General features: G+C 43.7%; 1 protein-coding gene across 1 annotated transcript in view; it reads right to left on the minus strand.

The window, feature by feature from the left end:
• The window catches only part of TTYH3 (tweety family member 3), a 40,584-nt gene extending 22,215 nt beyond the window's left edge, over positions 1-18,369 (minus strand). The window contains exons 1-7 of the mRNA XM_035901336.1: positions 18,310-18,369; positions 16,762-16,931; positions 9,302-9,413; positions 8,451-8,671; positions 7,562-7,657; positions 4,940-5,012; positions 4,519-4,594 (exon numbers count right to left, since the gene is read on the minus strand). Coding sequence (XP_035757229.1) covers positions 4,519-4,594; positions 4,940-5,012; positions 7,562-7,657; positions 8,451-8,671; positions 9,302-9,413; positions 16,762-16,931; positions 18,310-18,369 — 808 coding nt within the window. The remainder of the gene's footprint in view (positions 1-4,518; positions 4,595-4,939; positions 5,013-7,561; positions 7,658-8,450; positions 8,672-9,301; positions 9,414-16,761; positions 16,932-18,309) is intronic.
• Positions 18,370-19,837: the final 1,468 nt, after the last annotated feature.

Below are 19,837 nucleotides of genomic sequence, written 5' to 3' on the forward strand. Positions count from 1 at the left end.
AAGGAAAGTAGAACTGCCTACTAAAGACAGCTTCAGCTGCTAGAACTACTTATTGCTTCTGCAACCATGGAGACTTACTATTCACTTCAAAGCCCAGCCGAAACGCAAAACTGGCATTATGCACCCGCCAAAAGGCAGCAAGAAGGTCTGTAGGGTAAAGAGCAATCAGAAAAAAAAAAAAAAAAAGAGATCCTAGTTAAAAAAAAATCCTCACACCTAGAACAGCTTTTCCCAGCCCTTCTTCATCTCTGCTTGAGCATTCTCTAAGTAGCTTGCATTTTACATATACGCCCAGATGAGACACTCTCTGTGGGTTCAGTCATCAGAGAAAGTTGAAGTATATTGCCTGTGATGTCAAAAGATGACGACTCTTCTGGCCAGATTTTCTGGCCCAGATAACATGTTCACCACCAGGAGTTTTGGTTCCCTAAGGCAACAGTCTCACAGGAAAGGGAAGGATCTGCATAACATTTGTATTTCTCTCATATATGCCACTCGTACTGGTGAAATCAGTCACTGCCAGCCTTCAGCAAAGAGCCTGTAGCCATCCCACATGCCCTCCGCTCAACTTTCTGCTAATCAGGAGGCCAACAAAACCATGCTGCAAAACACAGCTTCTCAACACAGACATCAGCTCAGCAGGATTCCTGAGAGCGCTTCTTAGGGCAAACTCTTTTCTGCAGTGCCTGTTTGTAATAACTGTGCAACCACCACATGCCCCACGTGAGGTTTTGTCCCGACCTTACTTCTAGAGGGGAAAGGTGGTGTGATCGTCCTCCAGGTAGTTCAGCTCTGAGCTTCTAAGATGAGAGTGAATCCATGAGAGGCCAATTAGGAGGCGGCACGCGACACGAACGCATTCTGCTTATATCTGAGCAGCTAAGTCGCAGCATCCAGCCTGACCAACTTGGCTGGACCGGAGGTAAAAGGCTCCATCATCCATCCCCTTAGGTTTACAGTTCCTTCAGATGAAGCGAGTGGCTGTTCACCATGCAGATTTCTAGTAAGAGAATCTGGAGAAAGCTCTTCCTGTTGTTTAGACAGATTGTGCCTTTTTATTTAATTTTATGCAGTAAGTCATCTGATAACAACATAATATCAGTGAAAAAGAATGAGACTTGAAGATGGCCTCCTGCTTTGAAAATAAACATCTTGGCTGCACCAAGTCTTTTTACTAGCAGCAGGAGCCCATTATACAGCCACTGTTCAGCTCCATTGGCTTTATCTAAATTAATGAATACTGGACGAGTTAGGCACATGTATCAGCCTCTTCTGCAAAATGATTTAAGTCTCTCCTTCTCCAGGAAATCTGCATTAAGGCTCTTTGCCCCCCATTCCCTCTCCTTTTTTTAATGCAGTGCATTTTATCTACAAAACAAGGACATCTCTTCTCCAGCTAAAAACATGACAACAATAATAATGCACTTAATCAGATTATTCTCAGCTCCATTAATTCTATTTAGATTTGCAAACAGCAATTAATATACAAACAGGAATATTAACACACTAGTTGCCCAGTACCCAACACAGTTATTTTTCTGTGAAAACTACTATAACCACCACCAACAAAAAAGCATTGCAAATATGCAAACCTAGATGACTCAGCCTTAGTCTGAATGCCAGAGCATAGGGCTGGGAATATTACAACACATTATACTTAAGAACAACTAAAAGTAGTGATTAAATGGAAAAATTGATCCAGCACTACAAAGCTTCTTAAGATGACTTGTTGGTTCTTACATCCTTAAAAACAGATGGCAGCACCTAGTCCAGTGTGCCATACCCCAGCACTGGCCAAAAGCAGACACCTAGGCAAGACTGGAAACATAAGTGCCCTCTCAGTCCAACTTCAGCTCAAGTGGTTCTCAAGGTAGATGCGATTCCTACATATAATGGTGACTCCCAAAGGATTCTTCTTTCATGGACTACCTGAGCCCCTCCATAGACTCACACCCTCTCTTAGTCATCTCTTTTCTGAACTGAAAAATTCATGGTCAGATATGCTCTGGCGAAACTAGCTGGAGCAATCTTAAAAGTGTTTCTGCCTCATCTGTCTATACTGCTGTTAACATCAGAGACCGCCTCCCACAAAGCAGAGGCAGCAAACGCAGAGTGTGGAGGGTCCATGCACTAGAATTGGGAGCCTTCAAACAGAGCAGCTTCCTCCGAAACAACAGCATCAATGCTGGCTCCCAGCTGCCTGCCCTGCCTCCTCAAGTTCACCACTCTTGTATAAATGGCTCAACTGATCACAAAGCAGCTGCTACAGTTTACAACCAAGGATATTAATAGATACCAACACTTATTTCAGACTTTTAAAGATGTTTTTAAGGAGCCATTATTGGGATTGAGCAATTATTCAAAGCATCATTGAGCAGTGCCACACTGCAGTCCTTGTGTTGCGATTTTCCTTCCTGCTCAGGTGCGCGGGATGGTCCCAGCATCGGGGACCAAGAGCTATTTCTGTAGCTTCCTGATCACAAACTATGACACAGTAGTGAAAATCCACATGGGAAGGCAGAACATTCGATCATCTCCCAACCAGCTGCCTAGTGAGATGGCAGGCTCAGAAGTTAGACAGATTTCCTTCTGAAAAAAGGAAGAGGCGCTCACGAACACTCAACGGCTGCCTAACAGCAGGGAGCTGACACACCAGCAACCCACGGAAGGGGCCACCCTTCCAACTCAAGCCTGTGGCAACACCTGGTCTTCCTCCTCTTCAGCATTTCGCTTAGACCCATTCACTGGTATTTATGGAGCCTTAACAACTGTTGTAACTGATGGTGCTGCCAGAACAGAGCCTGATTTCACCCGGGGGAGCTGACTGTCTCTGCTGGGGGAAGCAGGAGGAGGGACAGGAATGTCAGTCCTGCACTCACCGTTAGTGTCCAAATGCATGATACTGATTAAAGAAAAACTGCAGGAGCCAAGCAGACAAGGACAACTGAAATGGAGTAGCAGCACAAAGGGGCATTTCTTCTGTTTCCCAGGGTCAATCTAATTGTTACCAAACATGCTCCAGAGGTGATTTGGGTTACCAAATTATTACAGGCACAGCTGGCGTTAGCATCAGATATTTCCTCTTGGCCTCACTGACCTGTTTGTCTCCTTGAACAACTAGGAGACTAACTTTGCACCTGAAGCCACATCTTTGTCACCTCCACAGCCAAGAGAGGATTTTCATCTTGTGCAGTGTTAAGCACTCATTCTCTTCCCTTATTGCATTTCTCTGTAACAAAGACCCTTCTGTATTGAGCTGCCTGGCTCTATCCTCTCCTTCCCAGGAAATCAATAAATAAGGCATTCCAAAAATAAGCTGTAGGGTGGTAACATCAACCTGCACATACTCTTCTAGACTACATTCTGCCTCCAGACATAAACATTTCTTATTGCTTCTAATCCCTGCGTCCTCAGCCATAGCTACATACCTAATTCCCTACCAGTTGCACAGTAAGGGGCAGCATTTGGCTAAGCACGTGGCCATACATTAGACCTTCTATACACAAGGCAAAAATTCTCTGATTCCACTAAATAAGAACCAGGAAAACCCCACATTGTTGTTCTTTCAGATCACTGTCATTAGTTATTTGTGTTTTATCATACACAGAACTATACAGAGGAACTATCAGGGGGAGATAAAGTAGGAGAAAAGAAGAGTTAACTTTGTTATCCAAGCAGGAAACTCAGTCCTGAAAAATACTTTTCCTTTTTAGCACTTATGATATCTCTGCTGGGAGGCACCCAACCACTTTTTTGTTAAGCCACAGTTCTGAACCACTTTTGTCTCCCAGAGGTCCAAATTGGAGGCACCCTTCATCTCATCAACCACTTCAGTCTAAATTAGGAGCAAACAACCCAAAATCCATCAGTGCTTCAGCTGGATGCCACTGTGGTGCAGGCATATTGCTTTAAGTGGAACAGGATAAACAAAGCAGTGAAAATTCTGCATTTATAATGGAAAGGGAAATTCATATTCCTCTTTGTGGCTGTTTCCATTCATTTACCCTTTAAATTAGCTTTAAAGAGACTCCTAATTTATAGCCACCATTAAGAGAAAAAATTATATATGCTTGTTGATAACAGGCATAAAAAGTAAGTATTCTAGATTCAGGAGTACAGTCCTAAGAGCAAGTTTTCAAAATTACAACTCAAACTGCACACTGCTATTGCCACGGTTCTGTCACTTAAGAGAGGAAAAACAAGATTCATGAGTGCTACACTTAAAGCAAAATAATCGAGGGACTTCTGTTGTTCCACCACATCACCTAAGGGCTGAGACAGAAGAAACGTTCCGAAGGCTCTTCTGACAGAAAAAAAAGCATACATGCACTTCAACCAGACTAGAAATGCTTCTTTGGGAAGAATGTTGGTTTTCCAGAGCTCCACACACATATGCTTTCCCCACTGTATGCAAGCTCCTCTGTTCCAAACACAGCCTTAAGTTCTCAGCCACTGCCACGCTCCTGTGTGACAGCTGGAGCTGCCGTACCACATGCCAAAGCCAGTCCCAGCACTTACCAGCACTAAGCACCGAATTCTCTTCAACCACTTTGGAGACATAAGCATCGGGGTTAATACAGAAGTCACTGGAGCCCTAAACAAATGAAAGACAAAAGGGAAAAGGAATATCAAAAAACACCAGTATCAAAGAGCAGTTGAGCCAGGTTAACATCAGGGAACTCTCTGCTCTCAGGGTGTTTCAGAAGCTGAAGTCTCTCATCGTCATCCCCACTAGCACTGCTTTACACAAGCGCAGCAGTTACCAGCTAGCACACCACACCACGGAGGAAAGGGGAGCTCTGTACTTTTCATAGATGCAAATTGCTAGGACAGCTACTTAGAGCAAGATGCGCTATAAAACAGGCGCAGCGTACCATTAATCTTGTGTCTGATAAACCTGCAGCAAAGGGTGAATGGGACCTGGATCTGAGCCACTTACCACAGCGACAGCCAACTCCAGACCCAAGGATCCCCAGCTGACAATCAGGGCAAACACCCCCAGCAAGCACACCCTGTGGGAGACAGACAGATGGCAGATGTAGAAGCTCTGATTTCAAACAGATCCTTTCACAAGATGTATCATTTGGAGTCCAAAGCGATTACCAAAACCAAGAAACTGTCAACCACTGTATCTTCAGATAAACCAACCCATTTTATACATTGTGGACAGCACCAGAGAAGTTTATGTCCAGTAGCTGGTTCACACTTTACCTGGCCCTGGGGTTGCAGGGGAAGGAAGAAAAGGGTGGAAGCAAAGTTTTACCCTGCTTCTAGCAGGGAAAACAAAGGCACAAAGACAAAGGGGTGGCTGTAGGGAAGGCAGATTGAAAGATGGATAACTGCAATCCCGTCACTTCCACTATTCCCATTCTGGACTTGACTTTCTCAGTCCAAAGATATTCAGAGAAAAACATGCCAGATCAAGAAAAACCCACAAAAACATACTGATCCAAAATTGGGCAAATCTCTCCTGTTTCTGGAGTAAATGAGGTTGTCAGGTGTAAGCACTGCAGGGCTACAGACAGTGAGAGGGAACACTCAGCCCCTGTCAGGACACCTGACTTTGGTACCAAGCTGTGTGCACCTGAACAGCACTGAAGCATCCCACACAGCATCAGGAGAGAGACCCGCAGGCAAACAGTTCAGAGCAACAGTTTAGGTGCCCACCACTGCAATGCGAGTCCATCTCTGCACAGATTTCAAAGTTTTGTTCTGATAGCTGGACCTCGTTACCAACAGAAATAGTGGGAAATGTCTGCTATCAGGCAGACACAAGGCAGAGGGGTTGACAGAGCAGCGGTCTCAGTAACATTCAGCTAGCACACACCGATGGAAAAGGCTTTTGCACTTCCCCAACCAGCACATTAGCCCTTCACCTTTCCTGTCAGTATGAGTACAAGAGATACGTAGGCAAAAGTGCTCCCCAATTCCCTCAGGTATGGAGATGCAGACTAATAAGCAGTTTCATTTTATGTACCCCTGTCTTCAAAGTGAAGGGACACTGGCTTGCTCTCTCAGGGATGCTTTTTCCTTCAGGCTTTGAACACAGATAGGTTCCTCCCGCCCACCACTTGAAGAAGACAAAACAAAAACCTGTTCATAACTGAGATATTCTTTACTCAAACCTACTGCAAGCATCTCTTAAGGAAGGAACTTGCCTCTTTTCTGCTACATTTGTCTCGTTGAAGACTGGAGCTTTAAAAAAATAAATCTATGGGCCTACATTTAAAATAAATAAAAATCTATCCCTCAGTTTGCCAACTTATTTTAATTCTGAGTAATCCCCATTCTCTGAATGGATCTGTAGCTCATCTTGCAGAAGTAATGGAGCTTCACCAGACTGACCTCTGCAGCACTCTGGAATAAGATGGCTAAAGACTTTATTATGCTTTTTCCAAATGGATGCAAAAATTACCAGCCATGGATCAGCAAGGCTCTGCGGTTTTACAACATAAGGACAACATGATTTGGTGCCTCCAGCTGACGATGGTAATCAGTTCAATAAGACACATTTATTGTTTTACTTTAAATGAAGATGACTGAGTCAGTAACTGATTGCTTGGCTAAAAGATCTAAAACTGGCATTTCACCATCTTGCTTAGCTGTGATACACTTGCTTCTTTATGCCATGTGCTCCCTTTGGGGAATGCCTTAATATGAACTTCTGGCTAACGGGGAATGAGATTCTAATTTAAACCCTGGGTTTACCATCTGTGCATACACTTGGACTTTTGTCTGTATAACCTGCCAGGTATGAAGTCATCTGGCAAATAATAAATCTGAATTGCATTCCAATTATTAATGGCATCACCATGTACACCAGGATAAACTCTTGGCCATGTCAGCTGTCAAACTGTCACTGTGTTTGTGATACCAGTATCTTTGCCAAATATGCCAAGCTAAACCAAGCTGTAAGATAGGGAGAGGAATATTTTTTCTTGTAATGGGGCCTGAGCATGGCAACATTTGCAGTGCTTTTTAGAAATAGACGTGCATTAAAATTGTAGTACCATGGCAACAAGACTCCTCCTCATAACTGTACAAACCATTGCTTGTTCTCAGTTTAACATTTCTTCAGGTGTGACAGCCAAAGGTAAACAAGAACAGATCGTGACAAAAAAGCATGCTACCAGACACATGCAATGCTTATCATGGATTAACAAATGCCTTCAAAACTACAGAGAACTAAAGGGAGATTTTTAAAGCCTGTAAATTTAAGGGATAATGTTCATATTACTGTCTCCCAGAAAACAGGCTACCAATGCTACACAGCAAAAGGCAGACCTCCCAGATGAGTTCCCTGTCTTCAATGCAAAAGCAACAGACACCAGTACCATTGCATTTTATAGCTCAAGAACCCTCCTGTGAGCATCTCTCACATAGCCCTAATCTTATCCATAGAGCTACACTCTACAAAATCTGTCTATACCGAGTGGCAAATTGAAGCTCGTCAGTCTCAGAAGTCCTTGAAATCAGCTGACAAGAGACTAGAGGTTTACACTAGCAGGCACTTGCATTCAGCTGACCTTCCTTTATGCATGGTGCCTGCATCAGGACTTACCCCATAAGAATGGCCCTGGAGTTTCTAATGAGCCCAAAGAGCACCAGCAAACAAATCAGGACATGGAACAGGAGCAGGCCCAGGTATCCCAGCCACCTGCAGCAAAAAAAAAACCCAACACATAGTCTGCAAAGGAAAACTGGTGTATAAAAGGTACAGATCAAGAAGCTAGTATGACTCATGGGAAAAAAACGGAGACCTTGTGTTCAAATAAAAGCCACCACTAATGATTAATCTCCAGAGAGCTTTGGATATTTGCTGGGTCTGGAGTCAAGGCAGGTAAAAGCACTTACACAACATGCCCAGCATACACCGTTGTTGACAACACAACTGGACACCATCAGGTAAAGAACAAGCATTGCAGCTTCTTGAACTTCCTAGACATTTGTTAGAAAACACTTCAGTTATTCCACATGGGTGGAATAGAGGTTTTCTTTTGTGGAATACATTGGATGCAGTCTTTCATTGAAGTTTAATAAAAAGGAATGTTAGGGTACGGTATTAACATATGGAACTAGTTCAGTTTTCCACTCTATTTAGCCAATGTGTCATACAACTACAATGCACATAAGTTAGGACATTAGGACACAAGAGTAGCTATCTCTGTGGCTGTTTTTCTCCTCAGTGTTAAAAAAGCTACAGCTTTTGTACACTGAGAGTAAGTTTCCCTTTGGGTGGTGGTAAACACAGTTAAGAAAAAAGTTGTTGCCATGCATTTTGATTTAAATTCAATGCAGTTTTGCTGTAAGAATCAAATCAGCTCGGTGGGCCATGAACACCTGCAGTAATATATGCAGCCTTTGGCTCAGCCACCCAGAATACACACATCACTGTTGCAAAACAGGCCAAAATTGATGCCACAACCACCACACTACAGCATGCTACACACCTGTACCAGTCGTAGAGGTCAATCTGAATTGCCAGGTCCTCCAGAGACAGCTCTTCATTCTTCCAAAAGGGGATCTCAGTGGTTTGCCTGACCAGATCATCCAAAAGACCTTGCAGTTTCTGGACAATGTGCAGGTAGTCTGTCTGCTTTGTGAACATCTCCTCCAGGATGAGCAAGTTTGGTTCCACTGTTTGGTTGAGGGCCACTGCGGTATCTAACACCTATTGTACAGCAAAAAAAACCCAATAAAAATAACTAAAAGACAGGAAGTCAAGGAAGTAAAAGAGGATTCATCCTTACTAGCAAGTTACGGACAGCTCCTCCAGATTACCTACCAGTCCTTTGTCTTAAGAGGCTCAGACTGCTTACCCTTCAAAAGTAACTTCTAAGCATCTCTAAAGTAGATTGTTTGCAAGTAGTCCAATGACGGCATCTCAGCTGAGCCTTTAACACATGTACACATTTTGCAGCCATCCGGGTTGCAGAATGATACCATGAAATTAGAGGTAAGCACAGCAGCAACTGATTGTACTAAAATGATACATTTTATTAAGAGACTTGTCTGCTTTGGCTTGCCTCCTCTTCCGGGCGTGGAAGAGAGCTGATGAGAAGCTGGTTTTAAACCTAGCAAAGAGAAGACTTCACTTAACAAGCTGTGTTTGCTTTGATATTTTTAGAAAAGCTGAAGAAAGCACCACTCCATTAATGGAAATTTTAGCACATCTCTAAGCCCAGAGGCTAACAAAAAAAGAGGAAGAGACAGGCGCAGCCAGATTCAAAAGAAGGGGTGCTGAGCAAGTCTGCTCATTCCCACACTCCCCATTTGCTAGTGTCTCTCCCCTACTGCTTACCCGGTCTTGGACGCCTGCCACAGTGCGGTTTGCATGGCGTAGCGAGTACGTCAGCCGGTGAATGCCATCACTGGTCTCTCCATTCCCATAGAAGCCAACAGCAATTCCAGCACTGCGGTGAAAGAAAGCAAAAAAGGGTAGAGTTAAAGCTAAAAGGCAAGCTAGACAACACACGGCTTGCTACTACAGCACCCTTCATAGTCCCATCAGCACCTTCCACAGAAAGGGAAGCAGTGTGTCTCCACAAAGGGTAGCGGGGGTAGTCATGCTCCTCAGCAACCACTAAAAAAATTCACCTGTAAACACACCCCTGTCTTCCACACAGCCACCAATTCTCTGTATAGCATCCATATGAACAACAGTGGAACACCAGTCCTTCTCAGTGTGTAGGTTTCATTTACGGTCCAATAACGAAAATATGTTAGAGAGTTCAGATCTAGCCATGGGCAACCAGAAATCCAGCCAGCCACGTGTCTCTCCAGTGGCCCCTGCAAGAGCTACCATTGCTATGTCAGGAGGCACATGCCTTCTCTGGACATGAAATACAGATTGTTTTGTTACTTTTTTTTTTTTTTTTTTTAAAAAAAAGCAGAACACAAAGAGCTTGCATTGACTACTTCCCCATGGTGGTGGTTCCTCTAGATACATTATCCATGCCCTCTTCCCTACAAGTGAAATATCTACGAATATCATCTATCTTGATTTATCTTCCTATTAGAAGCATTTGTGTCGCACTGATTTAGAGTACTGGGAAGGAAAGCTTAATAACTTACTGGAACAAAAGGCTTATTTATTTTTAAAGCAAGTGAATTTCAAGCTTGCAGACACAATTCAACTCCAGCTGCTTAGCAAATTACCACTTATCAGCTGATTTGCCATAACTGTCCACACATATCAGTCTGCCCCAATTATGAAGTAAACCATATTAGCTTAAGCCTCACTTAAAGGAGGAAGATCCTGTAAATGAGTTGCAATCAGGAGATTATCTCATGCAAGTCAGTGATACCTCTTCTACTATGACATCCCTGCAGGAACTCACAGTTCCTCTTCCCAAACTCATTTTTTCTAATAATAGAGGAGCAAAGAACTTGTGAACTGGTCACACAACTGAACAAAGAGGAAACAAACGTTACCAAGACACAAATTTCCTATTCTCATGTCATGTTTAGCTTCAGAGCACCTAGGATCTTTTCTGGGAAAGTTCTCAAGACACCAAGGTTGAGTTTGTGATAGTGGAAAGGAAGATGATGGTGACGGTTTTGGTGTAAATCTAAAGATAGTCTGGATGAAACATTTATTTTCTTCACAACAACTCCGTGCTTGGGTTATAGCACTGCCCTCAGAGTTGGCTTGAAGGAGGAATAAAAGAGACAAGCCAAACAACAGCTTTCAGAACAAGTAAGTGTAGTGCCTTTGTTTAACAGGAAGGGTCACTAGAGGATATTAGGCATTCTTCACCACCACCCAGCTGGGAAATGAACCCAAGCCCAGATCTGTGGGCTTTGTCTAGATAACAGACCCTTGCACAGATTTGCTCTGGCACATACATCAATCTGCAGTCCAAATGACTGTTTCTGCTCTCGCTCCTCTCCTGCAGGAAGACAGCATCCATCCCTCCTTTCCAGGGTTCATCCACTTCAGAACCACTGGAAGCGGATCCACTATGAAAATCTGTGTCAGCCTCATGCTTTTTCCAACAATTGAATCTCCATAAATTATAGAGAGCTTGGCCCATAAAAGCCTCAGCTGAAGAGTCTTCTAGGGACAGGAGGCAGCCTACATCATATACAGAATGAGAGGCAGCAGATATGCAACTCTTAATATTTAGTACTAATGCAAGAAATCAGCCTCTTTCTTCACGAACACCATTCCTCAAACATTTTCCTAATGCAAATTATGCTGTTAATTAAAGAGAGAAAAACCCTATGCATTCCTCCCTGGTTGCAGCTATTATCAGAGCTTGATAAGATGCACAGGGGTGAAGGGGATAAAAAAAAAAAACCAAAATAAAACCCAACCACCACCACACACACCCCTCTCCCCCTGAACTAGAGAGATTACAGATCCAGAGTTACGCCCAGGATAAGGTAGCTCAGCATCCCACCGTGGCGGTTACAAACCTCTGGCTTGAATTTCCCCTTGTCTTATCAGAGCAAACAAATTCAGGCAGACCCTTTGATTCTCCTGAGTTTAACAGTTGTTTCTACTACAGACACCAAATAAATTCCAGAACATTCTTGACATTGAATATGCGTATCTGACCCCTTTTTAATTGGTGAGTGATTTTTATTCAGCCTGTTACAGCTACTAGGAGCCTATTCTTTCAGCAAAGGCTTGGTAAGTGCCCAAAACCTGCTGCGTGGCTCTCAGTATTCCCAGCACAGTAGCACCGTTTTGGTGGAAAAGACTCAGAAACAGCACTCCGAAGGAGCAGCAGTCATCTTGTCCTTAACGATCCAGCACAGGTATATTTGTCAGTTGACTCAAAGGTACCATTTATGAAGTGCTAGCAACTACAGGCAAGAGACTTGAAACTCGTTACCCTATGCAAGGCAGAACCACCCCAGCCGCCGTCCTCGTAGGCTTCCCGTCCAGCCCTGCGTGAACCACAGCTTCAGCTGCCCTTAACCCTCTAGGCACAGTTGCTATTAGAAAACACTAGAGCGACAGGAATTTGGATAAAAGCCATTGAATTCAAGTAACAATTCCTCTAGACATGCACATCACATTCACTGGAAACTACACATAAAGTATTAATTATTCCACTACTGCCCAGCAAAAGCCAGCTCTGCTTTCACACCTTCTACTAGCAAGAGCCGCTTACACAGCCATTCCTTCTCCTAGGAGCAAGCTGTACAGTTTTGTGGCAGCTCCCCTTTCTATCATGCTACAGAGGGAAGGAAACCATCCCCAAAGCCCAGGCTGGGGGCAGCTGCCCAGACCCATGCTGTGGCTGAGGAGGGGCAGAGCTGAAGGGCAGGCAGTGGGGGGGTAAGAGGAGATGAACCACTGCTGTTTAGTCTTCTGTTTGCATTTGGCTTCATCTAAAGCCAACAGTTGTTTCAAATCCCTGCCTACACACACTGGTATAAGTTGCTATTGTTTAAAGCAGATTTAAGGATTTGCACTAGTTTTTAACTACCTTTTATTTGATTAAAGGGAAACAGAGGGGCTCCTTCTATTTAAGCGCATTCTTTTAAAGTAAAAATAGATCAACTCGTCTTAACCCAACAGCGGTAAGTCCTTGAGGTCAGGACAGATCACATGGCTTCTTGCACAAACCCCAGGAGGCTCAGTAGCCCAAGATACAGCAGATCCATCTCCTCACCAGTACAGGATGACAAAATCATCGCCCAATGGGGAAGCCTGCATTTCTGTCACGCAGTGTGGATACAAAACCAGCATTCCTGAATGACACAGCTTTTTTCCACCCTAGCACCCTCTGGAAGATACTCCAACGCATTTTCAGCGCTTCTACAGGAAAGTCATCTCCGCTTCTGCTATTCTTGTTTCTGTCGCACTCCCCTCCCTAGCACACACACCCCTCTCCCCTCCTGAATCCGCACCATCCCATCCTCAGTTCTTCCTCCCAAACCTACCTTTGTCAGTCTCCTGTTGCTTCCACTAACCCCACCTCTCCCACGCCTTCTTTCTCACTCACATTTTAAAATAAAAATCTTAAAAAAAAAATAATAATAATAATAAAAAAAATATCAAGGCCATTTAAAAAGTTACTCCTGCTGTTCAATATTGCATTTTAAAAGCCACTTGGCTACTCAGTCATTTTGGTGAGTTTTAGTAAACCCACTTAGGTTGAGTCAAAAACCCACTGCACTCCTGAGATAAACATTATCATCACCAGTGCACACCCACAGAAACACACTAGAGACAGACCAGCTCTTCAGAGTTACATGACGTGAGGCAGAAGAGCAGCATGCCGTGATTTCTGTGTCTTCCTACAGATAAAACAGAGTGATGTAAAATTCTGCAGGTTGTGTACACACACTTCAGTATCACTTTTCAGCAAGACTCAAGAAATTCAAGTCTGGACAACAGCTTTCCTGTTGTTTATATGCAAGAGTCACATGGGCTTAGGACATCCCCTGATAAAGAACCAGAAAAGAAAAATCAAGTCTAATTCCAAACTGGCTTGCAACATGACCTGCAAAAAACCCCACGTTTTCTGGATTACACAAGGTATACATGAACAGCTGAGTGTTAATCTGATACAGAGAGCATATATATGCCGTCTGGTGGAGAAATCCTGCCGTTGTAATACCCACGCACACACAGCGAAAACCCCTCTGGGTATCCAGTCACCAGTCTGAAAAGATGAACGCTAGCCATTCACATCACATCCTTAGAAATGAATAATCTAACTACACCAAGTCATCTTTAATTACAGGGACTTCATAAGGAGAGCCCTTTTTAGACTTCATGTTCTCAGGAGGAATGTTAATTTGTCTGTCTAATTACCACCTTGCACTTTCGCACCAAGGGAAAGCGCTATTACTGGCACTTGAGAAAGCAAGTTTTCACCATCTATTTGTACCCGTTTCTTTCAGGTATCCTCTCCATGAAGCTTCCTACCCACCTTTGGAGCCGAGCTCCCTTCTGGGAGAGTTAGGGTCACTTAAGTGTAGATGAAATGATTTATAAGACAACTCCCCATACACAGAAACCGATTAAAATTGGTAAGGACTAGAAGAACTAAGTATTCAAGGAACAGTCTAGGCAAACCATTCCTGCAGCTTTGTGGCTAGAGCAACTGGAAAGAGTCATTAGAGAGATATTTTGTTGGAGGGCTCCTGTTAACCAGTTATGCCTTCCTGCTTTAAAAAAAAAAGCAGGAAATACTGAGTCATTAGGAACAAGTGATCCATAGTACTCAGCAGGATTCATAGTACAAACAGCCCTCTGGGATTAAGTACTACCTAGATAAGCATCTACTAGACACCGCTGGACTTAACCAGGGTTAACTAGTTCTCAGCTAGGAAGACAACAGTCCATTTCATGGTACTTGGACAAACCAGACCGGTTGCTGTTTGGAACCTCTCGCTGCTTCAGCATCCAAGCGACTTCTTTCCCCTTGCATCCCATAGTGCAAGCTGCCTCCCGGGTCAGCCTGCTGTCAGACAGATATTCAGAACAGCCTTATTCCCCATCACTCTGAAACAGAACAGCATCTGCCAGTCTGGCACTTCTGCTATGTGTAATGCACAGCTAGCATAGGATATATCCAGTGGACTAATCTTTAACTGTTGGTATCTAACTGGGACTTCCTGCTAGCACAGATTAGATTCTGTGCTTGTCAGAAGCCATATCTGCATTCCCAGCCAGACAAGGAGCACAGAACATCAAGAGGCACCAGTTTGAGAGCAGCTGGACATGACGATGCACTAAGAGGGGCAGAAAACCAATCTTGAGTTTGCAGGGGAGCGGCAGCACTCAGGCAGCCCCTTCACTCGTCATGGATGGCACCAATGTGCTATCACTCAAGCGTGCCGACTTCAGAGTGGAAATTCAACTCAATTAAAAAAAGTCAAGACAAATATTCATCCAATATCACTGTAGAATCAGGGAGAATCTTAGTTTCAAGGATACTCCTGCATTTAATACTTAGAAAAAAAAATGGTACACCAAGATGGAGAACCAATGGTTCGGATTTTGAGGAAGCCTAAGCAGTTTTCCAGCCTGCAGACTTGACTGGGAATTGCGTCAAGTTTACCAGAATTTATATGCTGACCTTCCAACTTTAAATTGTCTCACACATGCTCTGGGAGACGTGCAGAATACCTCCTTCTCACCCTTTCTACAATTAAAAACAAACACAACTACCACACTCTGCAGCAGCTGTCTTGGACACACATGCTGCATAACAATAGCTAACAAGAGCCTGTAGGAGCAGCACAACTATAAATAGCATCAGCTACAGCTTCTGTAAGAGAAGATTAGGACCACAGCACTTTCAGTGGATTGGAATGGATGCAGCTGAAGCTCCTGAGATCCCTAAAAAGAAAGGTAAATGAAGCTGAGATTTCTTCTTTGCAAGTTGTTCTCTGGTTTGCCTTTCCATTCCAGGCACCTATTTGCAGTCAGCAAAGCACAGAACTCCCTGCAAAGACAGCAATGTTGGCTAGTGCACTGCTCTCCTCCTCGACACTGAGCCCCTGCCTCTACAGGCAAATCCATCCCCAGCTGCTAAACTCACAACATAATGTCTGCTCTGCAGCGTTTGTTCCTGTACTTCAGGGGTTTTCTATTCTCACAAGTATGTGCCTCGAAAGAGCAAATACACAAAGGCATTAGTAGCACAATCTAGCCCTTGAACAGCTAAGCCTGGCCTTCAAGGAATAGCATGCTCACCTCCAAAAAGATCACAGGCCATATCCATCACCTATCAGCAGGTTAATACAAAAAGTGAACCACAAAACACTGCAAAATGCAGTCGTCTCGTTGTTATGACCTTCCTGAATAGGGGACTGATCCTGGACCTGCCAGCCCTGCAAGAGGGACAGCTAAGACCACCTGGAATCTTGGGCAAGAGCAGATGATGCTTGGAATTGGTAAGAAATGCAGTGCTCAATCTCCAGGCACACATCCATAGAGCTCAGAGTACGCATGCTGCCCAAGTCAAAACAAACCAAGTCCAAGGCTCCTTCCTAAAGTTTGCAAACATGTGTCTGCTTTCAGATGCCCCATCATTAACTTTCTAGGAAATGGGATCCTCATCTGTGTTGACTAAAGAAACCAAGCAACCCAGAAAATCATCAACAAAATGAGAATTCTCCTGTTTTAACTTCTTTTGCACTTGTTCTCCATCAATTACTTAATTTTTCTTGGTTTTCAGAAACACTTCTTTTCACCTCACCTCCAAAAGCTTCTATTGCTCAGTCATAATAGGAAACGTTGCTGACACGAGCACCATTACTAGCAACCCTTGGAGACAGCACATTAGTACAGATAAAGAAATGCAGTAGTGTCTTACACAGGCTGCAAAATCTGAATGGCCACTCCAGTGAAATACCAATACTTCCAAAACCAAAAGAATCATCTGTGCCTCTTTCCTCCTAACCTACTCTCCCACATGGTCATTCTTTCTGGACACCAGATTCTAAGAAATCTCCATCTAGACCTGATAAATATTTCAGCTATATCCATCGTATTTAAGTGATAAGCTCCCGAGGACACAGTGTCCTTGATTTACCACTTGCAAAGTATCAAAGAGCAAGTCATTAGCTATTCCTTCTCACATTGCTCAAACCATCAGGCAGTTCAGCCAAGTGGCAGAAAGGAAGAAAATACATTACAGATATTTAAAACATACATATACCAAGTGGAAAGAAGGATTACTGCCAACATTCATTAACTACAGACACGGCATACCAAGTGTGACAATGCACGCACAGGATACATCACCCCAAATAACAGGGAGGATCCCTCTCAGGCATCGACCGTACCTGCACACCAGGGTTGCGATGATGACACACCATGCCGTACAGCAGCAGTCAGCATTTAGATGTTCTTCGCCCTTCCGATGGCGGCAACACAGCCAAAACGAGTAGAACAAGAGAAAGAGCAGGTCCAGAGCGAGGCAGGAAAGAGCAATGCCACCCAACAGCAACAGGGCCTGCGGAAAACAGAGATGGTTGTCACATCTGGCCACGGCACAGCCACAGCAGGGGACATGAATCAGGGCCCAGATGTTGGAGGGCTCTGCAATAAGACAGCACTGAAGGCATACCCTGAAAACAAGTTGTTTTGTGGGTTTTGTATATCTTTTAAATATAAACAGGACATTTTTAGCACTGCTTTCTCCCCTCTCTGCATCCCACTTGATGAAACCACATTCTGTACCTAAGCAGTAAACAGCTGAGCCATTTTGTCTGTCCCAGTCTGCAAACAGCCTAAGTGAACCAGAGAGGGTTTCCTCTCTACTCCTGATCAGAGGTCAGCAGATTTAAAGGAAAAAAAAATAGTTCAGCCAGCTGCCTCTATCTGTACAGTTCTTTAATCTTCATGAATAAATATGCAGGCTTATTCATTAGAAATCCAAGTGCATGAGTGGGTTTGAAAGGGGGTGGAATTTAATTATACACGCGTGAGATTGATTTTTAAAAAAATGAATCCCCATGCAATGCTTCTGTTCAAGGTAGACCTAGAATAAGTGCTAAACCCCACCATATACCATCCACATATATAGGTACAACAAACGCGGATGCTACAGACACACTAGCTTGAAGCCGCCGCAAGCTGATTTATTGTGTTATACCTATTTCTAGTCAGATGTTTCTGAGAGGAAAGGGAAGCAATAAGTACTTAATTCCGTTTCATTTAATTCCATTCCAATTTCTTTTTATTTGGAAAATCCTGGCTGAAATCCAAAAATGCAAGACAAATTTGTTAAATAAAATAGTAATAAAAAAATTTTTAAATCCATTCTAACATCAAATCCAGCCATATTTTCCCATGTGAATGAAGCAAGTAAAAGGATGTTGTTTTATCCATAAGCTTTTTTTGGATAAACCCTTGGTAGTGGGGACAAATGCCAACTTTAGACTAGAAGTGACTTAAATATCTGGAAAGGGCCTAAGTCACCTACTGCTGCTTCAATATTGGGAAGACAGACATGGATCTGTATCAGCAAACTTAAGACAAAGGTCTGGGTTTTTTAAATCAGTATCTCTTTTCCTCCCCATGCAGAAATTCCTTAAAGACCATTTATATGCTTCCTCCCGATTGAAACAATAACTTCCTCCTGGTCAAAGAAATAAAACAAAGAATGCTGTGATTAAAGTCAGATTCTCAGCAAAACTGGTGACTGTTTTTAACAGAGTCTGGTAGTAACTTGCTCTTCGTAGGCTTTGCTTCCCCTTCTTTCCCCCCCGGTCTGCTCCGTAGGTACTCCCTGCTGAGTTATTACCCTGGGAAGCTATACAAGCCGCACAACATACTTTTGAGCCAAGCAAACGTCAGCGTGTACAGACTGTAAGGCCCATCGGCCATACATAACGAGATTCACGCTCGTGAAATTTAACTGCTGCATCACAGATACTCCACGTAGCCATGTGCCGTTTGCTTTCCCAGCCTTAAGGAACCCACCCAAAGCCCTTCAACCGCACTGGGATGGGGGGGGGAGTTTACAGGTGCTGCTTTCCCAAACTAAACAGCAGAAACCCGGTCCCATTGTAGGAAGTGAACTTCGGGATCTTTAACAGAGAAGAGTGGGGGTGGAAGGGAAAAAGCCCTCTCCCCCTTTCCCATGATTATGCCAGATGGTGTGTGCGCCGTTTGAGTTCCTGAGCAGAAAGGGGCCTTCGAGAGGGAAGCTGCGTTTGGAGCCCCACGTTCTCCCACTTCTGAAGGCTTACCATGTACGAGCACTCAATACTAATTTAACTAACACATTCGGCGTACCAAAGCTCCTCGGGGATATTCTTTATTTTTTAAACACGTCAGGCTGCTGCAATGCAAAGCTTTCCTGCACTGCTTGCCCTGCGCTTCTGTCTTCACGCCCTCAACCTTCCTTGCACACGCTAGAAGGCATTACCCCTGGAAAGCCAAACCCAGCTGAAAACACCCTCCCAGCAACTCTTTATCGGCAAAACACTCACATCACAGCTCCAGATGTAGGGGAACAACCCCCATTAAAAGGAGACCATACTAAAAAGAAAAAAAAAAAAAAAAAAAAAAAAAAAACACAAAAAAAAAAAAAAAAAAAAAAAAAAAAAAAAAAAAAAAAAAAAAAGACTGCCTTGCAGCAAGCAACCTGAAGTTCTTGACACTTAATATATGCTTTAATTTATGCATCTGGCCAAAAGGACTTGGCTGGCCACTGCACCATGATCTGTGTTTCATTTTCCAGAGAATATTTGTTTTCCATTAATGGACGTGTGCCATGACAACAAGTGAAATCATCCAGCAGAGCAGTTATTAATCTTTCTGACTGATGAGTCAGTTTAGGACCCAGAGACTGGCTGGCAGGGAAAGCCTGGTCGCAACCAAAGATATGCCTGTGCCTGCTTGTCTGCATTAAATGACAGTCTTTGGAAAAGGGGGGTTGAGGCTGGATAAACCCTCAGACACTCTATCCTGCAACAGTAAATCTGGGACTCGGTTATCCAAGGCCACGTTATCCCGAGTAAGTGTAAAATTATGCACTGGGCCTTTTGCCACAAAAGAGCATCAATTTGTCTTTGAACATTTGCTGAGCTATCAGAACCTTTATAGCAAATGATGCATGAACTGCCCTTATAGGAAAATGGAGACAACTTGGAGGAGCAACATTTTACCACTGTGCTGACACTAATGGCAGAAGTGGAGACAGAGCAGTCCCTGAAAATGAGTGTAAATCCAAGTGGTATCAGCCAGACTGGCAGGAGATGAAGCTACAGTTTCAAAATAAGAGGTAATAGCAGTACCCAGGGAAGTAACCACGCGCAGCATCGCTAGCTTGGAAAGGCACCGTGAAGCCTGAATACGCTCAGTCTTGTGCAGGGACAGTGCTTGACAGTCTGCTGCAGCGTTAATAGCCTT

This window comes from Egretta garzetta, unplaced genomic scaffold (assembly GCF_000687185.1).
Source record: "Egretta garzetta isolate BGI_Z169 unplaced genomic scaffold, ASM68718v1 scaffold299, whole genome shotgun sequence".
Classification (NCBI taxonomy): domain Eukaryota; kingdom Metazoa; phylum Chordata; class Aves; order Pelecaniformes; family Ardeidae; genus Egretta; species Egretta garzetta.